The following is a 13,672-nucleotide window of genomic DNA, read 5'->3' as shown; positions in this document are numbered from 1 at the left end:
GACCCCATTTCGGAAAGAGCACCCCCGTACGAACATTTTAAGTGGTAGAAAGGGTACTTTTCAGCAAACAGGTGACTCACAGAAGGCAGAAATACTAGAGAAAGCATTTCAAACCACACATTTGTAAAAATGACAAAAATTACTAGCAGACCCCAATTTTTCACTTTCACAAGGGGTTAAAGGAGAAAATACACCCCAGCATATGTTCCCCATTTTCTCCCCATTCAGGAAACACCCCATATGTGCTTGTAACCTGGTGTATGGGCGCACAGCAGGGCTCTAGAGGCAAACTGCAAAATATGGATTTTGCAGGCCTGAATAAACAGACATGGATTTTAGGTGCCATGTTGCAAGTTAACAAATTCCTGAGGTCCCCAGAAATTAAAAACTCCAAGAAGTGACCCCATTTTAGAAAGAGCACCCCCGTATGAACATTTTAGGGGTTGAAAGGGCACTTTTGACCAAACAGGTGTATTACAGAAATTAATATGTAGTGGTTGGTGAAAAGTGGATATGTAAGCTCTGTGGACAAAATCAGTAATAAGGTGGTAAAATTAGAGTGTACATCAAGGATGAAATTATTCCATGGATAAGTGATAGATTCTGAAACAATCCTTTATGCACAGGCCAGGTTTTTAAGGGCAGGTTTTGCAATGGTGTCTTTCCTTATCCCCCTTTTGGAACACACCCTGCATCTTTTTTTGGGTCCTTCCCTTTCTCTCTGTTTGGGGGACTTCACCAGGAAAATGTTGCCTTGGTACAACTCGGGCACCGTAACTTGCAGAAGTACTAGGGCCCTTGATTGCTTGGTTAGAAAAAATTAGGGCCTTTATCACCACCTTTTGAAACTGTAGGAATGTTCTTGGATGGCCAAGATTTAAAAAGCACAAACGCATTGTACAGCGCCATCTGTACGAGGTGCATGGCCAGCTTTTTGTACCACACTTTTGTTTTTCGTGTGGCATTGTAGGGCTTCAGAACTTGATCTGAAAGATCAACCCCCCACCATGTGTTTATTGTAGTCCAGGATGCAGTCTGGCTTGGGGACAGTGGTTGTGGTACCTCGTACAGCGGCAGGGGAGCTGGTGTTAGTGTGAATCATGGTCAGTAAAAGGACATCCCTCTTGTTCTTGTACTTAACCACCCACCAACATGTTCTTATTGAGGAGAGCACGGCTTTCTCCTTTTCTTAGTGGTTGCCCTACCAAGGATCTAGGGAGGCCTCTCTGATTTTTGCGTACTGTGCCGCACGCCGCAGTACCTCTGTAAGCTAGAGACTGGAACAGTGGTAGACTCATGTAGTAATTATCCACGTAGAGATGGTAACCCTTATCCAGCAGTGGGTGCAGTAAGTCCCACACTATCTTCCCACTAACTCCTATGACGGGGGGGGGGGGCATTCTGGGGGTTCAATCCAGGTGTCCCTCCTTTCGTAAATCCAGAACTTGTGAGTGTACCCAGAGCTACTCTCACAGATTTTGTACATTTTTATGCCATACCTTGGCCGCTTGCTGGGCAGGTACTGACGGAATCTTATCCTCCCTTTGAAAAGTAATAGGGATTTGTCTACGCAGACATTTTTTTCTGGGGTGTTCACTTCTGAAAACTTTGCGTTGAAGTGGTCAAGGATGGGCCTAATTTTGTACAGACTGTCAAATGCGGGGTCATTCTGGGGTGGGCACTGTGCATTATCATTGTAATGCAAAAATTTTAGGATTACTTGGAATTGATTACGGGCCATGGCATTACTGTAAATTGGAGTGTGGTACAGGACATCCACACTACAATACTGAGTAATCTTTGGTTTTTTAACAATGCCCATATGCATCAAGAGCCACCAAAAGGTAATCTCTGCTGCATTTACTGGGGTCCAATCTAGGGGTCTAGCATAGGGCGATGTAGGGTTCTGGGAAATAAATTGCTGGGCGTATAAATTTGTTTGGGTTACCATCAAATTTATTAAATCTTCAGAGAAGATTCAATTTCAGTGAAGCCCGCACAATCTGAATTCCTGAGCTGCCCACAAACTCAGGAATTTGGGGCTGATAATCGGCAGGCGGTGGGGTCCATATGGGGTCACTCTGGGGGGCTGTCTCCGCTGCTACCCTGGGGCGCCTTCTAGAGGGTCTCTCATTACCGGATGATGATGATGAGGGGGTAGAAAAGTAGAGGAAAGTGGCACCCTCTTCTTCCTCACTGGCCGACTCAGTATAAGGCCTCATGCACACGACAGTTGTTTTTTGCGTCCGCAAATTGTGCATCCGTTTTTTTGGGAGGATCCGGTTTTTTCCACAGATCCCTTGTAATAAATGCCTATCCTTGTCCGTAAATGTGAAAAAAGTAGGACATGCGCAATTTTTTTTTGCTGAAGGGAAACACGGACAACGGACGCGGAACACAAACAGATGAACTATCAGCATTTTTTTGCTGACCCATTGAAATGAATGGGTCCCCATCTTATCCGCAAAAAAAACGGAACGGAGGCCGAGAAAAACAACTGTCATGTGCATGAGGCATAAGAGGCAAAATATGCAGATGCCTCTTCAGCTGAGTAAACTCGTTGGGATGGACGAGCCATTTTTATTTTATTGGGGTGTAATGTGTGAAATGTGTAAAACTTTATTTAGTGTGGGGTGTGTATGAGGTGCTTTAACACGTGAAGGGGCTTGTAATAAATTGGAAAATAAATTTAGGAGAAAAAAAGGAGAACAAAAATTAGCAAAAAAAAATATTTTCTGCACAAAAAAAAAAAGCGATGAAAACTGAGCAGACACGATCAGTAATAGACAATACTGATCAGTGCTCAGTGGTTGGAAAATGCACGCATGCAAATGGTGCGTTCGTGCAAAATCCTAAACTAACACTTACTGAAATATATATATCTACCTACCACTAATGGTGTGTGTGTGCAAAATCTGTAGTATAAAAATTCACTACAGTGCTTGGTGGTTTTAAAATGCACGCATGCAGATGGTGCATTCGTGCAAAATCCTAAACTGACACTAACTGAAATATATATATATATTCACTACAGTCGTTAAAAAGTGAATACTGGCTAAAAATGTAACATATCTATATATCTATCTATCTATATATATATAGATCTCTATATATATTTATATAAACCCCTGACTACAGTTTCTTATTTTTGACCCCAAAAAATGGAAAAATTGCCCAAAAAATTAACACAGATGTGGAAAAAAAATAAAAGCGCAAAAAATTATCCCCAGGTGCTGATCCGACAGGTATGCACTGAACAGCACTTGGCAGTCACAGCTCACACACAGAAAAAGTTGTGCAGAGCTGGAAAATTGTAAAAAAAAAGAATAAAAAACAAAAGAAAAAAATGCACGGACCAAATGGCGTCCATAAAAAAAGGACGGGGGGAGGGGAAGTGGAGGGTCCACGGGAAGGGACAGGGATGGAGGGTGGTTTAGGGATCTAGAACTGCTGCAAATGGTAAAAAAAAAAAAAAATCACTGCAGCAGTTCCAGATGTTCTTCTTCTTTACAGGAACAGTTGAAGTCGCAGTGGTGGTGCACCACAAGTCCCAGCAAGCCAACCAGCAGCACAGAGGGGCACAGAACCTCTTGTCATGCAGTCACCAGCTAGAATGGCTGCATGCAGGGAAGTTCAGCCCTTTCCTGTGCAGCTGTAGCGCTGCCATTGGCTGGAGCGTTGTTCCAGCCAATAGCAGCGCTGGCAGGGGACGCCAAACACTGGTGTCCCCTGCCTGACCCAGCACCAAGTCACCCCTGTACAAACCCTGTTCCACCCCCTGCAGCTTCCTGAATGAATGAAAAATCATCCGGAGCTGCGATTGGCCGGTCTGCAGAAATCGGCCAATCGCAGCGATTAATGTTGCAGGGGCGGGCGGAAAAACCTCCCTGTACCCCTAGGGAAGATGGCTGCCTGCTGTCCTGAGCAGCCATAGTCACCCGGTCACCGAGCGATTTCGCTCAGGGACCGGGTGAACACCACTCCGTAGCGGTACTGCGTTGGTATTTTGTACCTAGTTCGCAGCACCGTACAGCTACGGCGCTGGTAGCGAACAGGTTAAATAGGTAGACTGACTGATCACAAGCTTGAAGACACCTGTGATGCTAATTACAGGACACACCTTAGTTTAACATGTTCCTGTTGTCAAATTTTTTAATCTTTTCCAGGGGTACCATCATTTTTGTCCAGGCCAGTTTCATTAGTTAGTTTTTTTAAATTATCCTGTTGAACCACAATTCAAATCTGATTTTCATTAGCTGATTTTCCATAAATTTTTATTATTACATTTATCAGTTCCAAGTTATTTCAGTGACCATTGCGGGTTTTTATTTACCAAAATGTTATCTATCTATCTATCGCCAAATTGAGTATAAATGAGTGTTATATTTTGATGGTTTGTATTGTCCTTGTGCAGATCTTTGAATACATTGAGGGAAAACCCCGGGAGCATAAAAGTCCATTTAAAGGCCGTCTGCAGTGGATAGGCAGCAAAGATCTGCAGGATGTCTCCATTATATTACACAATGTAACATTCACAGATTCGGGGCGATTCATCTGTAACGTCAACCGCACGCTTCATTTCGAGGCACACCAACACTCAACCATGAGCAACGTGGAGATTGATCTGATTGTGTCCGAGATACGTAAGTGACATAACATTGTTTTGGATAAGTGATGAAAAAATTGCACAGATTTAAAAATTGGCAGCTTGCCCTTTTTGTCACAGATAAGCCTCATCTCATTATCTCTGCTTGCTGTCAATGAGTGGAAACAATTACCAGTGGTGTAAAAGGGGCAGCTGCCCCGGGCCCAGTTGCTCCTGGAGGCCCAAGGCAGCTGCCTCTTGAGCCCCGCTGGCCACTGGAGGACCTTTCATGGGTCCATACTTTATTAACTAAGTAGCAGGACATGTCGGGCATACATGGGGGATGTCCCTGCACTTACTATCTTTTCTGGGCACCAGTCCGTTGTGGACCCCGTTACATTCTCCCGCACTGTATGCTAAGTAACCGCATCGGAACACCAGGGAGGAGTCACAGGGCCGGCACCACCTGTAAGGCGACCTAGGCAGCCGTGCGGTTTAAAAAAAAAGCATTGCCGCAATTTTTTTTTTAAAGTGCGGAGGTGGGCCCTCCCCCGCAACACGCGTCTATGATTGTGCACCGCCCGGGCGCAGCCTGAAGAGAGGGACTGACAGGAGGGAAGAGCCTCTAATGTAGCGTGGCCGAGCTCTGTTCGGTCCGCGGTACAGGAGCTTTTGTTTCCTGTACCCGGCCGGACTGACAGGAAGTGCTCACTTAGTGTGACAAGGGGGGGGGGGGGGGGAATGATGAGAGTGACAAGGGAGGGGGGGGGGAATGAGAGTGACAAGGGAGGGGGGGGGAATGAGAGTGACAAGGGAGGGGGGGGGAATGAGAGTGACAAGGGAGGGGGGGGGGGAAATGAGAGTGACAAGGGAGGGGGGGAGAAGAGAGTGACAAGGGAGGGGGGGGAGAAGAGAGTGACAAGGGAGGGGGGGGAGAAGAGAGTGACAAGGGAGGGGGGGGAGAAGAGAGTGACAAGGGAGGGGGGGGGGGAAGAGAGTGACAAGGGAGTCCCCAGAGCCAGACTGCAGCCAGAGATCCGATCATCTTATTGTCCTGGTGGTAAGTAGACAATGCAATATGTTTATTATGTAATTGTTTAGTTATTAATACTACATTGGAAACTAATTTACCTCACATTAATGCTCCATTCACACGTCCGCAACGTGTTTTGCGGATACACAAAGCCGCGGATCCGCAAAACGGCAATGTGCGTTCCGCATTTTGCGGACCGCACATTGCCGGCACTAATAAAATATGCCTGTTCTTGTCTGCAATTGCGGACAAGAATAGGACATGTTCTATTTTTTTGCGGACCGGAAGTGCGGACCCGGAAGTGCGGATCCGCAATTCCGTTTCCGGGCAGCACATCGTGCTGCCCCATAGGAATGAATGGGTCCGCAATTCCGTTCCGCAAAATGCAGAACGAAATTGCGAACGTGTGAATGGAGCCTAAAAGGACACTATAGTCCCAGTACCAGTACAGTTTAATGTAGTGGTACTGGTGTCTATAGCCTGTTCCTGCAGAGAAAAGACCCTGTGCAGTACTGGTGTTAAAGGAGCACTATAGTGCCAGGAAAACAAACTAATTTTCCAGGCACTATATAGTTGTTAGGAGTGGGGCACCCTCGTGTCCCCCTCCCACTGGGCTGAAGGGGTTAAAACCCCTTCAGCCACTTACCTTTCTCCAGCGCCGGCACTGGGAACTCTTCTCCCCGATCCTCCGCTCAGCTGAGAATGCGCATGCGCACGCATTCAAAACTATGTTCCGCGTCTTCCCACTGTAATTTTCACAGTGAGAATCGCGGAAGCACCTCTAGCGGCTGTCAGGGAGGCAGCTACAAGAAGCTGGATTAACCCTAAGGGAAACATAGCAGTTCTTTTAATTTAAATGCTGAGAAAGGGGTGAAACATGATATGGGCAGATCATCTGATAAAGGGGGGGCGGCTATTTTTACCTTGCCTAGGGCGGCAAAAATCCTTGCACCGGCCCTGGGAGGAGACATCAGCTTTTCTCCCTGGGCATTCCTTCTCCCTGGCTGTAGCGCTGTCCAATCGCAGCGCAGAACGTCACAGGTAGAAGGTGAGTTTTTTTTCTCCCTGGCTGTGACGTTCTGCGCTGCGATTGGACAACGCTACAGCCAGGGAGAAGGAACGCCCAGGGAGAAAAGCTGATGTCTCCTCCCTGGTGTTCCGATGCGGTTACTTAGCATACAGCGCGGGAGAATGTAACGGGGGCCACAACGGCGCAACAGAGCGCCACCCCCAGAGATAATAGTAAGTGCAGGGACATACCCCATGTATGCCCTATGTGTCCTGCTACTTAGTTAATAAAGTATGGACCCATGAATGTGGCAGCGGCAGTTGTGTTCTCCCTCTTGCCCAGGGTCCAATCAATATTAAAGACGGCACTGGGTGTAACTATAAAAGGCTGAGACCCACTGCGAATTTTTGAACAAGTAACTCATCAAGAAATGAGAAGAAATTACAGGCCAAAGCACTAAAGGGTCATTATAACACAAGGGGGCACTACGGGAGTGAAATTATAATACAAGGGGCCGTACAGGTGGGGGCATTATAATACAGGCTGGAGCACTACAGGGTGCATTATAATACCAGGGGAAAAAATTGGGGCATTATAATACAGGTCAGAGCACTTCAGGGGACATTATAATACAGGGGGCACTATGGGGGCCATTATAATACATGTCAGAGCGCTACAGGCAGCAATATAATACAGTTCACCGTGCAATCCACAAATGCAAGGTAAAGCTGTATCATGCAAAGAAGAAGCCATCATATCAATACGATCCAAAAACTCAGTGGTCTTCGCTGGGCCAAAGCTCTTTTAAAATGGACTGACGCAAATGGAAAACTGTTCTGTGGTCAGATGAATCAAGACAATACTAAACCACATACTGCATCCCTCACAACATCATGTGCAACGAGCCACAGGGACAGGACTCATCTCAGGTTAATTTACATATGTATCAAATCGGGTTTTTTACACAATAAAAGCACACAGAGCTATGGGGACTGGGTATTGCGGATGTGCTAGCGGCCATCTAGCAACCCATGTCCTCAGCTCTATACATCAAATCCCGGTGACAGGTTCCCTTTAAGTCTCTTTTTATATAATCTGCACAATCTTCCCGAATCGACAAAGGGGTGCAACTTGTCTTTCTCACTAAATATGATAGGATGAGAAGAGAATGGGACAAGATTCCTTCCCCAAAACCAGCGATTGGTCTCTTAACTTCCCAGACGTTTACAGACTTGTCAAAAGAAGAGGGGATGCTACACAATGGTAGACTTTGCACTGTTCCAGCTTTTTTAGGATGTGTTGCTGCCATTAAGTTCTACATAAGTTTTTTCATGAAATGGTAAAATGCTTCACTTTCAACATCTGATATGTGTTCTATGATCTATTGTGAATAACATGTGCATCTATGAGATTTGAAAATCATTGCATTCTGTGTTTATTTACATTTTACACAGTGTCCTAACTTTTTGGGAATTGGAGTTGTGCATTTTATTTTCTGGTAGCTTCCATCTTCTCCTGCTTTCACTGGTGGACTAATAGCTTCCCTGCTTCCTCCCCTCAGCTCCAGTATAGTGATCTCCTAGTGCAGGGATCAGCAACCTTCAGCACTCAAGCTGCTTTGAAACTACAACTCCCAGCATGCAAACATGGTCAGGTTTTCTCACAAATCCCATAGAAGTGAATAGATCATCCTGGGAGTTGTAGTTTCAGAACATCTGGACTGCCGGAGGTTGCTGACCCCTTTACCAGTGAAACAGGCGAAGCAACAAGACACGGTTCATTCATTAATTCTTCTATATCTGTAGAAGTATATAGCAATATTTCTAACTAGACAATAAAGAAGGAAATTGGAGAGGGAACTACACTGCTCAAAAAAATAAAGGGAACACAAAAATAACACATCCTAGATCTGAATTAAATATTTTTCTGAAATACTTTGTTCTTTACATAGTTGAATGTGCTGACAACAAAATCACACACAAAAAAAAAATGGAAATCAAATTTTTTAACCCATGGAGGTCTGGATTTGGAGTCACACTCAAAATTAAAGTGGAGGACTTCCGGTTCCGGCGCTGGTATGTGAGGACGCGGTAACCGCAGCTCCTCACTGTCGGTTATAGCAGACCCGCTCCACCGGCTTCCCCGATCAGCGGAGGCATAAGTTTGCTGATCGCAGCCTCTACGAAGCACATGGAGAGATATCTGCTCCGGAGCGGGCACAGAACAACTCTCCCCAACCGCGTTACTCCCGAGGCAGACAGGGAGCTTCTCAAGATGGCGCCGACCCCATCACCAGCGGTGCCGGACGCAGATCAGAAAGCGGTGGGTGAGGAAAACACCCAAGAGGATATGTTTGAAGGGGCAGGGGGATCTACAGACTTAAAACAGCTGGCGATAGAAGTAGCCAAACAGCTTGCCCCAGACCTCATAGCCTCGCTGTCCTCTACCATACAGTCAGCATTAAATAAGCTGCAAGAAGAAGTGGCACTGCATGACCACAGATTTCAAGAACTGGAACAGCGGGTGGAATGCATTGAGGAGGATGCTGCAGATACAGCAAGGCAGCACAAAGACATGGCACAATTAGTAGTCAAGTTACAGGAAAAAGTAGAGGACCTTGAGAACAGGTCCAGAAGAAGTAATTTACGACTAGTAGGGATCCCGGAATTAATACCGCCACAAGACCTACGTCGCTTATTTGAATCGGACCTGCCGCAAGCATTAGGCCTACAAGGGAGGCGAAAAGTAGAGAGGGCACATCGTGTGGGACCCCTAAGAGAGCCACCCTCATCTCCGTCTGATAGACAAAGACCCCGCCAAGTCATCTGCAAATACCTGGATTACTCGGACAAGGAGGACATTCTGAAGGCCTACAGGGTGAGAAGGGAGCCTTTGATTATCCGTGGCCATAAAGCATTGCTATTTGCTGATTACTCAGTAGAAACTACGAAAAAGCGCAGGGCTTTCAGCGCAATATGCACGGAACTTTACAGAAAAGGAATCAAGTTCCAATTGTTGTACCCGGCAGTGCTGAAAATTAATAAGGGAGACGGCACATTCTGTCACTTCACTGAACCCCAAGAAGCAGAAAACTTCTTGAATCAAGATGAAGACGAAGAAGGTCCGGCGAAAAGACAGAGGCAAAAGACACCTGAGGATCCCAACATGAACAACAGCTGGAGCCGAATTCCGGCTTCTTCTAAATCCTCGAACCGTGGATCGCCGAAGGAACAGCGGTCCTACGCCAGACAGCACGTCACTCACCGGGTGGACTGACCTCTCCTCTCATGGACGGTAAAACAGAAAAGGGGACTTTAACAAGAATATTACACTGACGGTGAGATACAGTTGCGCACTAGTTAACCGTGTATACCAGAAAAAAGGAAGGTCTATACTACTGGAGTGGTGATCCAGATAGAGTATATATGTTGTTGCTATCTATGCCTGTTATATTTTTACAGTTTATGTTGTTTCTTCAAGTTACAGGGATACCTGTTACAGGTAAATTAGAAATGTGCAAAGAGATCATGTGGCGAGGGAGGGATTGCTCTGCTGGGAGGTGGTCTCTCCGTTGGAGATGGGCATTGCTCTTCTCCCTATATATTATACCGAATAACCAAAGTCACAATACAACCTGTAGGGGAATTACATGAAAGTCATTTCATGGAACGTAAAGGGGTTGAGGTCTCCAAATAAGCGTATGAAAGTTCTCAGGCAACTTAAAAGGCTGAAAGCCGATATAGCGTTACTGCAAGAAACACATCTTGCTGGAGACGATTTTTCCAGAATGAAAAAGCTCTGGGTGGGTACGGTTTATGGATCAGCGGCAGTAGGAAGGAAGGGAGGAGTACTGACGTTGATAGGACGCCATATTCCACATACACTGAATGCCACTGACTCGGACTCAGAAGGCAGATTATTGCACACTCATATCTCAGGTCCATTTGGAGATTATAGCATATATAATATATACGCACCTAACCGAGATCAAAAAAGCTTTCTAGAAAAAGTAAGCAGCAAATTAGCGAGAGATACTCATCCGCATAAGATAGTAGGTGGAGATTTTAATCTAGTGATGCATACCCTTGAAGACAGGAGAAATGACGGAAATAAAAAACAGGTGCACACACTACAGGACTTTGCAGCATTCACAGGTTTGAAGGACTGCTGGAGGCTGCGACACCCGCAGGGCAGAGAGTATACACACTACTCACATGTCCATGATAGCTGGTCACGGATAGATTACCTGTTTTTGTCCCCGAGCATTTTAGGTAAGGTGAACAAAATTACCATAGGCGATCTGATTATATCAGATCACGCCCCGCTCTTACTCGAACTTACAGATCTTTTCCCCAGGGGACAAGATTATATCTGGAGATTTCCTAGCTTTCTCCTGCCAGATGATAACTTTCAACAGATGTTGCAGGGTTGATGGATGGAGTATTTTGGGGACAATCAGGAACACGTCCATACGCCTGCACTGTTTTGGGAAACAGGGAAGGCTGTCCTACGGGGCCGTCTAATAGCCTATGTATCCTCCATTAAAAAGATAGCGAGAGCACGATATCAAGCTGCTAGTGAAAAACTGAGGAACGCATACAATACTTATCTAGCAGATAAAACCTTGATACATAAAGAGCAATGGTCCACAGCCCAGAGAGAATTTGAGGACTGGGTAGAAAAAATAGAACATTGTAAAAAAACTAAACTAGATAGAGATTTACATAAATTTGGACACAAGTCTGGCAAACTTTTGGCGTCACTGGCGAAGGGGAGGAGACAGAAGACACATATTCACAGCATTCGTACGGGCGACAATACTAGGATACACAATCCCCAACAAATAACCAAGGTTATGGGGGAATACTTTGCCAGGTTTTATGAAGAGAAGGAAAATAATAGGGAGTTGGGACGGCAGTTTTTGGAAACTCTGTCATTGCCTACACTTACAGAAGATCATTTGTTAGTGCTAAATGCCCCAATCACAGCGGCGGAAATACAAGCTACCATAAAATCGTTCCCCACGGGGAAAGCTCCAGGCCCAGACGGCTATACATCTGATTTTTACAAAGCACTAACCCAGCAAATAACTCCTACCTTAACTACACTATACTCCTCTGTCCTGGAAGGACAGAGTATCCCTGATCAGATGAATACAGCGTTGATATCCCTTATTTATAAAAAAGGTAAAGATGCTGAAGACCCGGCATCTTATAGGCCAATCTCCCTTATCAACCAAGACATGAAAATACTCTCTAAAATTCTGGCAAATAGAATGGCAGAAATTCTCCCTTCCCTAGTGTCACCATTGCAGGTGGGATTTGTTAAGGGGAGATCTGCGGTAACGAATATACGAAAAGTGTTGCTGGCCCTTTCGGTGGCGAAATCCCCTAGATACAAAGACCTAACCCCAGCGGTGGTCACACTGGATACCGAAAAAGCCTTCGACAGCATAAGCTGGTCGTGGCTCAACCAAATATTAGACGTGTTGGGTTTTCGAGGTAGTTTTCGTACCTATTTGACGGCGATTTATTCCAATCCCACAGCTAGGATTTCTATGACTGGGTTTCTGTCCCCGGAGTTTGCGTTAGGAAGAGGAACGCGGCAGGGGTGTCCCCTGTCCCCCCTCCTATTTGACTTAGCAATTGAACCATTGGCCAGATATCTTGACTCCCCAGAACTCTATAAAGGGCTAGAGATTGGTTCCCGTAGCATGAAGGTAGCCCTATTTGCGGATGACATAGTGCTATTTATGGAAGACCCGGTGAGACATCTTCCTAAGGTGCTTCAAACAATATCCAGCTTTGGATCATTTTCGGGACTGAAAATCAACAATGACAAAAGTGAAATACTATTTCTGAAAGTTAGGACGGAGGTGAACGGGATAATAGCAATAGAAGGAATACCTATAGCCCGAACCTTTATCACATACCTTGGTATCAAAATAGGAAGAAATATGGAATCTATATATAGGTTGAACTTTACCCCCTTAATAGAAAAGATTCTCAGGGAATTAAAACAGTGGCACGACCTTCCCCTTTCACTGATGGGCAGAAATCACCTGTTAAAAATGATGTCAATGGCAAAACTTCTCTACCCTTTGCAGACAATCCCCCTACTATTAAAGCATAATGACATTAATAAAATCCGCTCTGCTTTTGTTAGATTCTTATGGCACGGCAAACGCCCCAGGATTAATATACAAAAGTTAATAGCTCCCAAGGAATTAGGTGGCATTGCCTTTCCTGATGTTAGGCGATATAACCTTGCCTGTATGGCTAGGCATATAGCGGACTGGGTTAATAACACTAGTTATTACTCTGCGTTATCACTAGAAAGGGCATATTGCGCTCCTTGGTCGTTGAGTGCCCTACTACATGCTAGGCTACCCAATTTATCAACCTATATTAAGTCTTCAATCCTATTTAAAGACACAATAGCAACATGGCGCATACTACGTAGGGCGTACTGGCTACCGTTTAGGATTTCAAAGCACCTTCCGCTATGGGGGAACCCAGAGTTTCTGTTGGGTCGTACTAATAGCTTGTTTAAGGAGTGGGGGGGTAATGGGATCTGGTTGGTCAAACACCTACTACACGCCTCAGAACCCCGTTGGTTGAGCCGTGAGGAATTAATAGAAACATACTCCTTAACCAGATTTCAAACGATCCAGTTTGCACAAATTAAAATGGCTATACATTCCAATTTGGTTATGGTACACAAAGAAATAGGACAGAATGCTATAGACAAACTACTAGGTTTGGGGGGTGGAAAAACGTCAGTCTCTCATCTTTATTATGGTCTAAGGCAGGAAGACTCACGGTACAATAAAATGGGCGACTTTAGCCAGTGGGAGGAGCAATTAGACACTGAAAATGTATCTCAATGTATAATAAAAGGATGGCTGAAGGTGCGTAAGTTCATTATTAATGAGGTGTGGAGAGACACCCAGCTACGTATCATGCACAAAGCGATCTACGGTTTTAACATTCCACCTCATCCACTTAGGCCTGATCGCGTAACAAACTGCCCCAAGTGTGGACTG

General features: G+C 45.3%; 1 protein-coding gene across 2 annotated transcripts in view; it reads left to right on the top strand.

The window, feature by feature from the left end:
• The window catches only part of SCN3B (sodium voltage-gated channel beta subunit 3), an 87,576-nt gene that overhangs the window by 45,851 nt on the left and 28,053 nt on the right, over positions 1-13,672 (top strand). For both annotated transcript variants that reach the window (XM_040431081.1, XM_040431074.1), the window contains exon 4: positions 4,415-4,643. In XM_040431081.1, the coding sequence (XP_040287015.1) occupies positions 4,415-4,643 (229 nt within the window). The remainder of the gene's footprint in view (positions 1-4,414; positions 4,644-13,672) is intronic.

The sequence above is a fragment of the Bufo bufo genome, chromosome 1 (assembly GCF_905171765.1).
Source record: "Bufo bufo chromosome 1, aBufBuf1.1, whole genome shotgun sequence".
NCBI lineage: Eukaryota > Metazoa > Chordata > Amphibia > Anura > Bufonidae > Bufo > Bufo bufo.
Note: the sequence above shows the minus strand (reverse complement) of the source record. Positions and strands in the feature narration are given on the sequence as shown.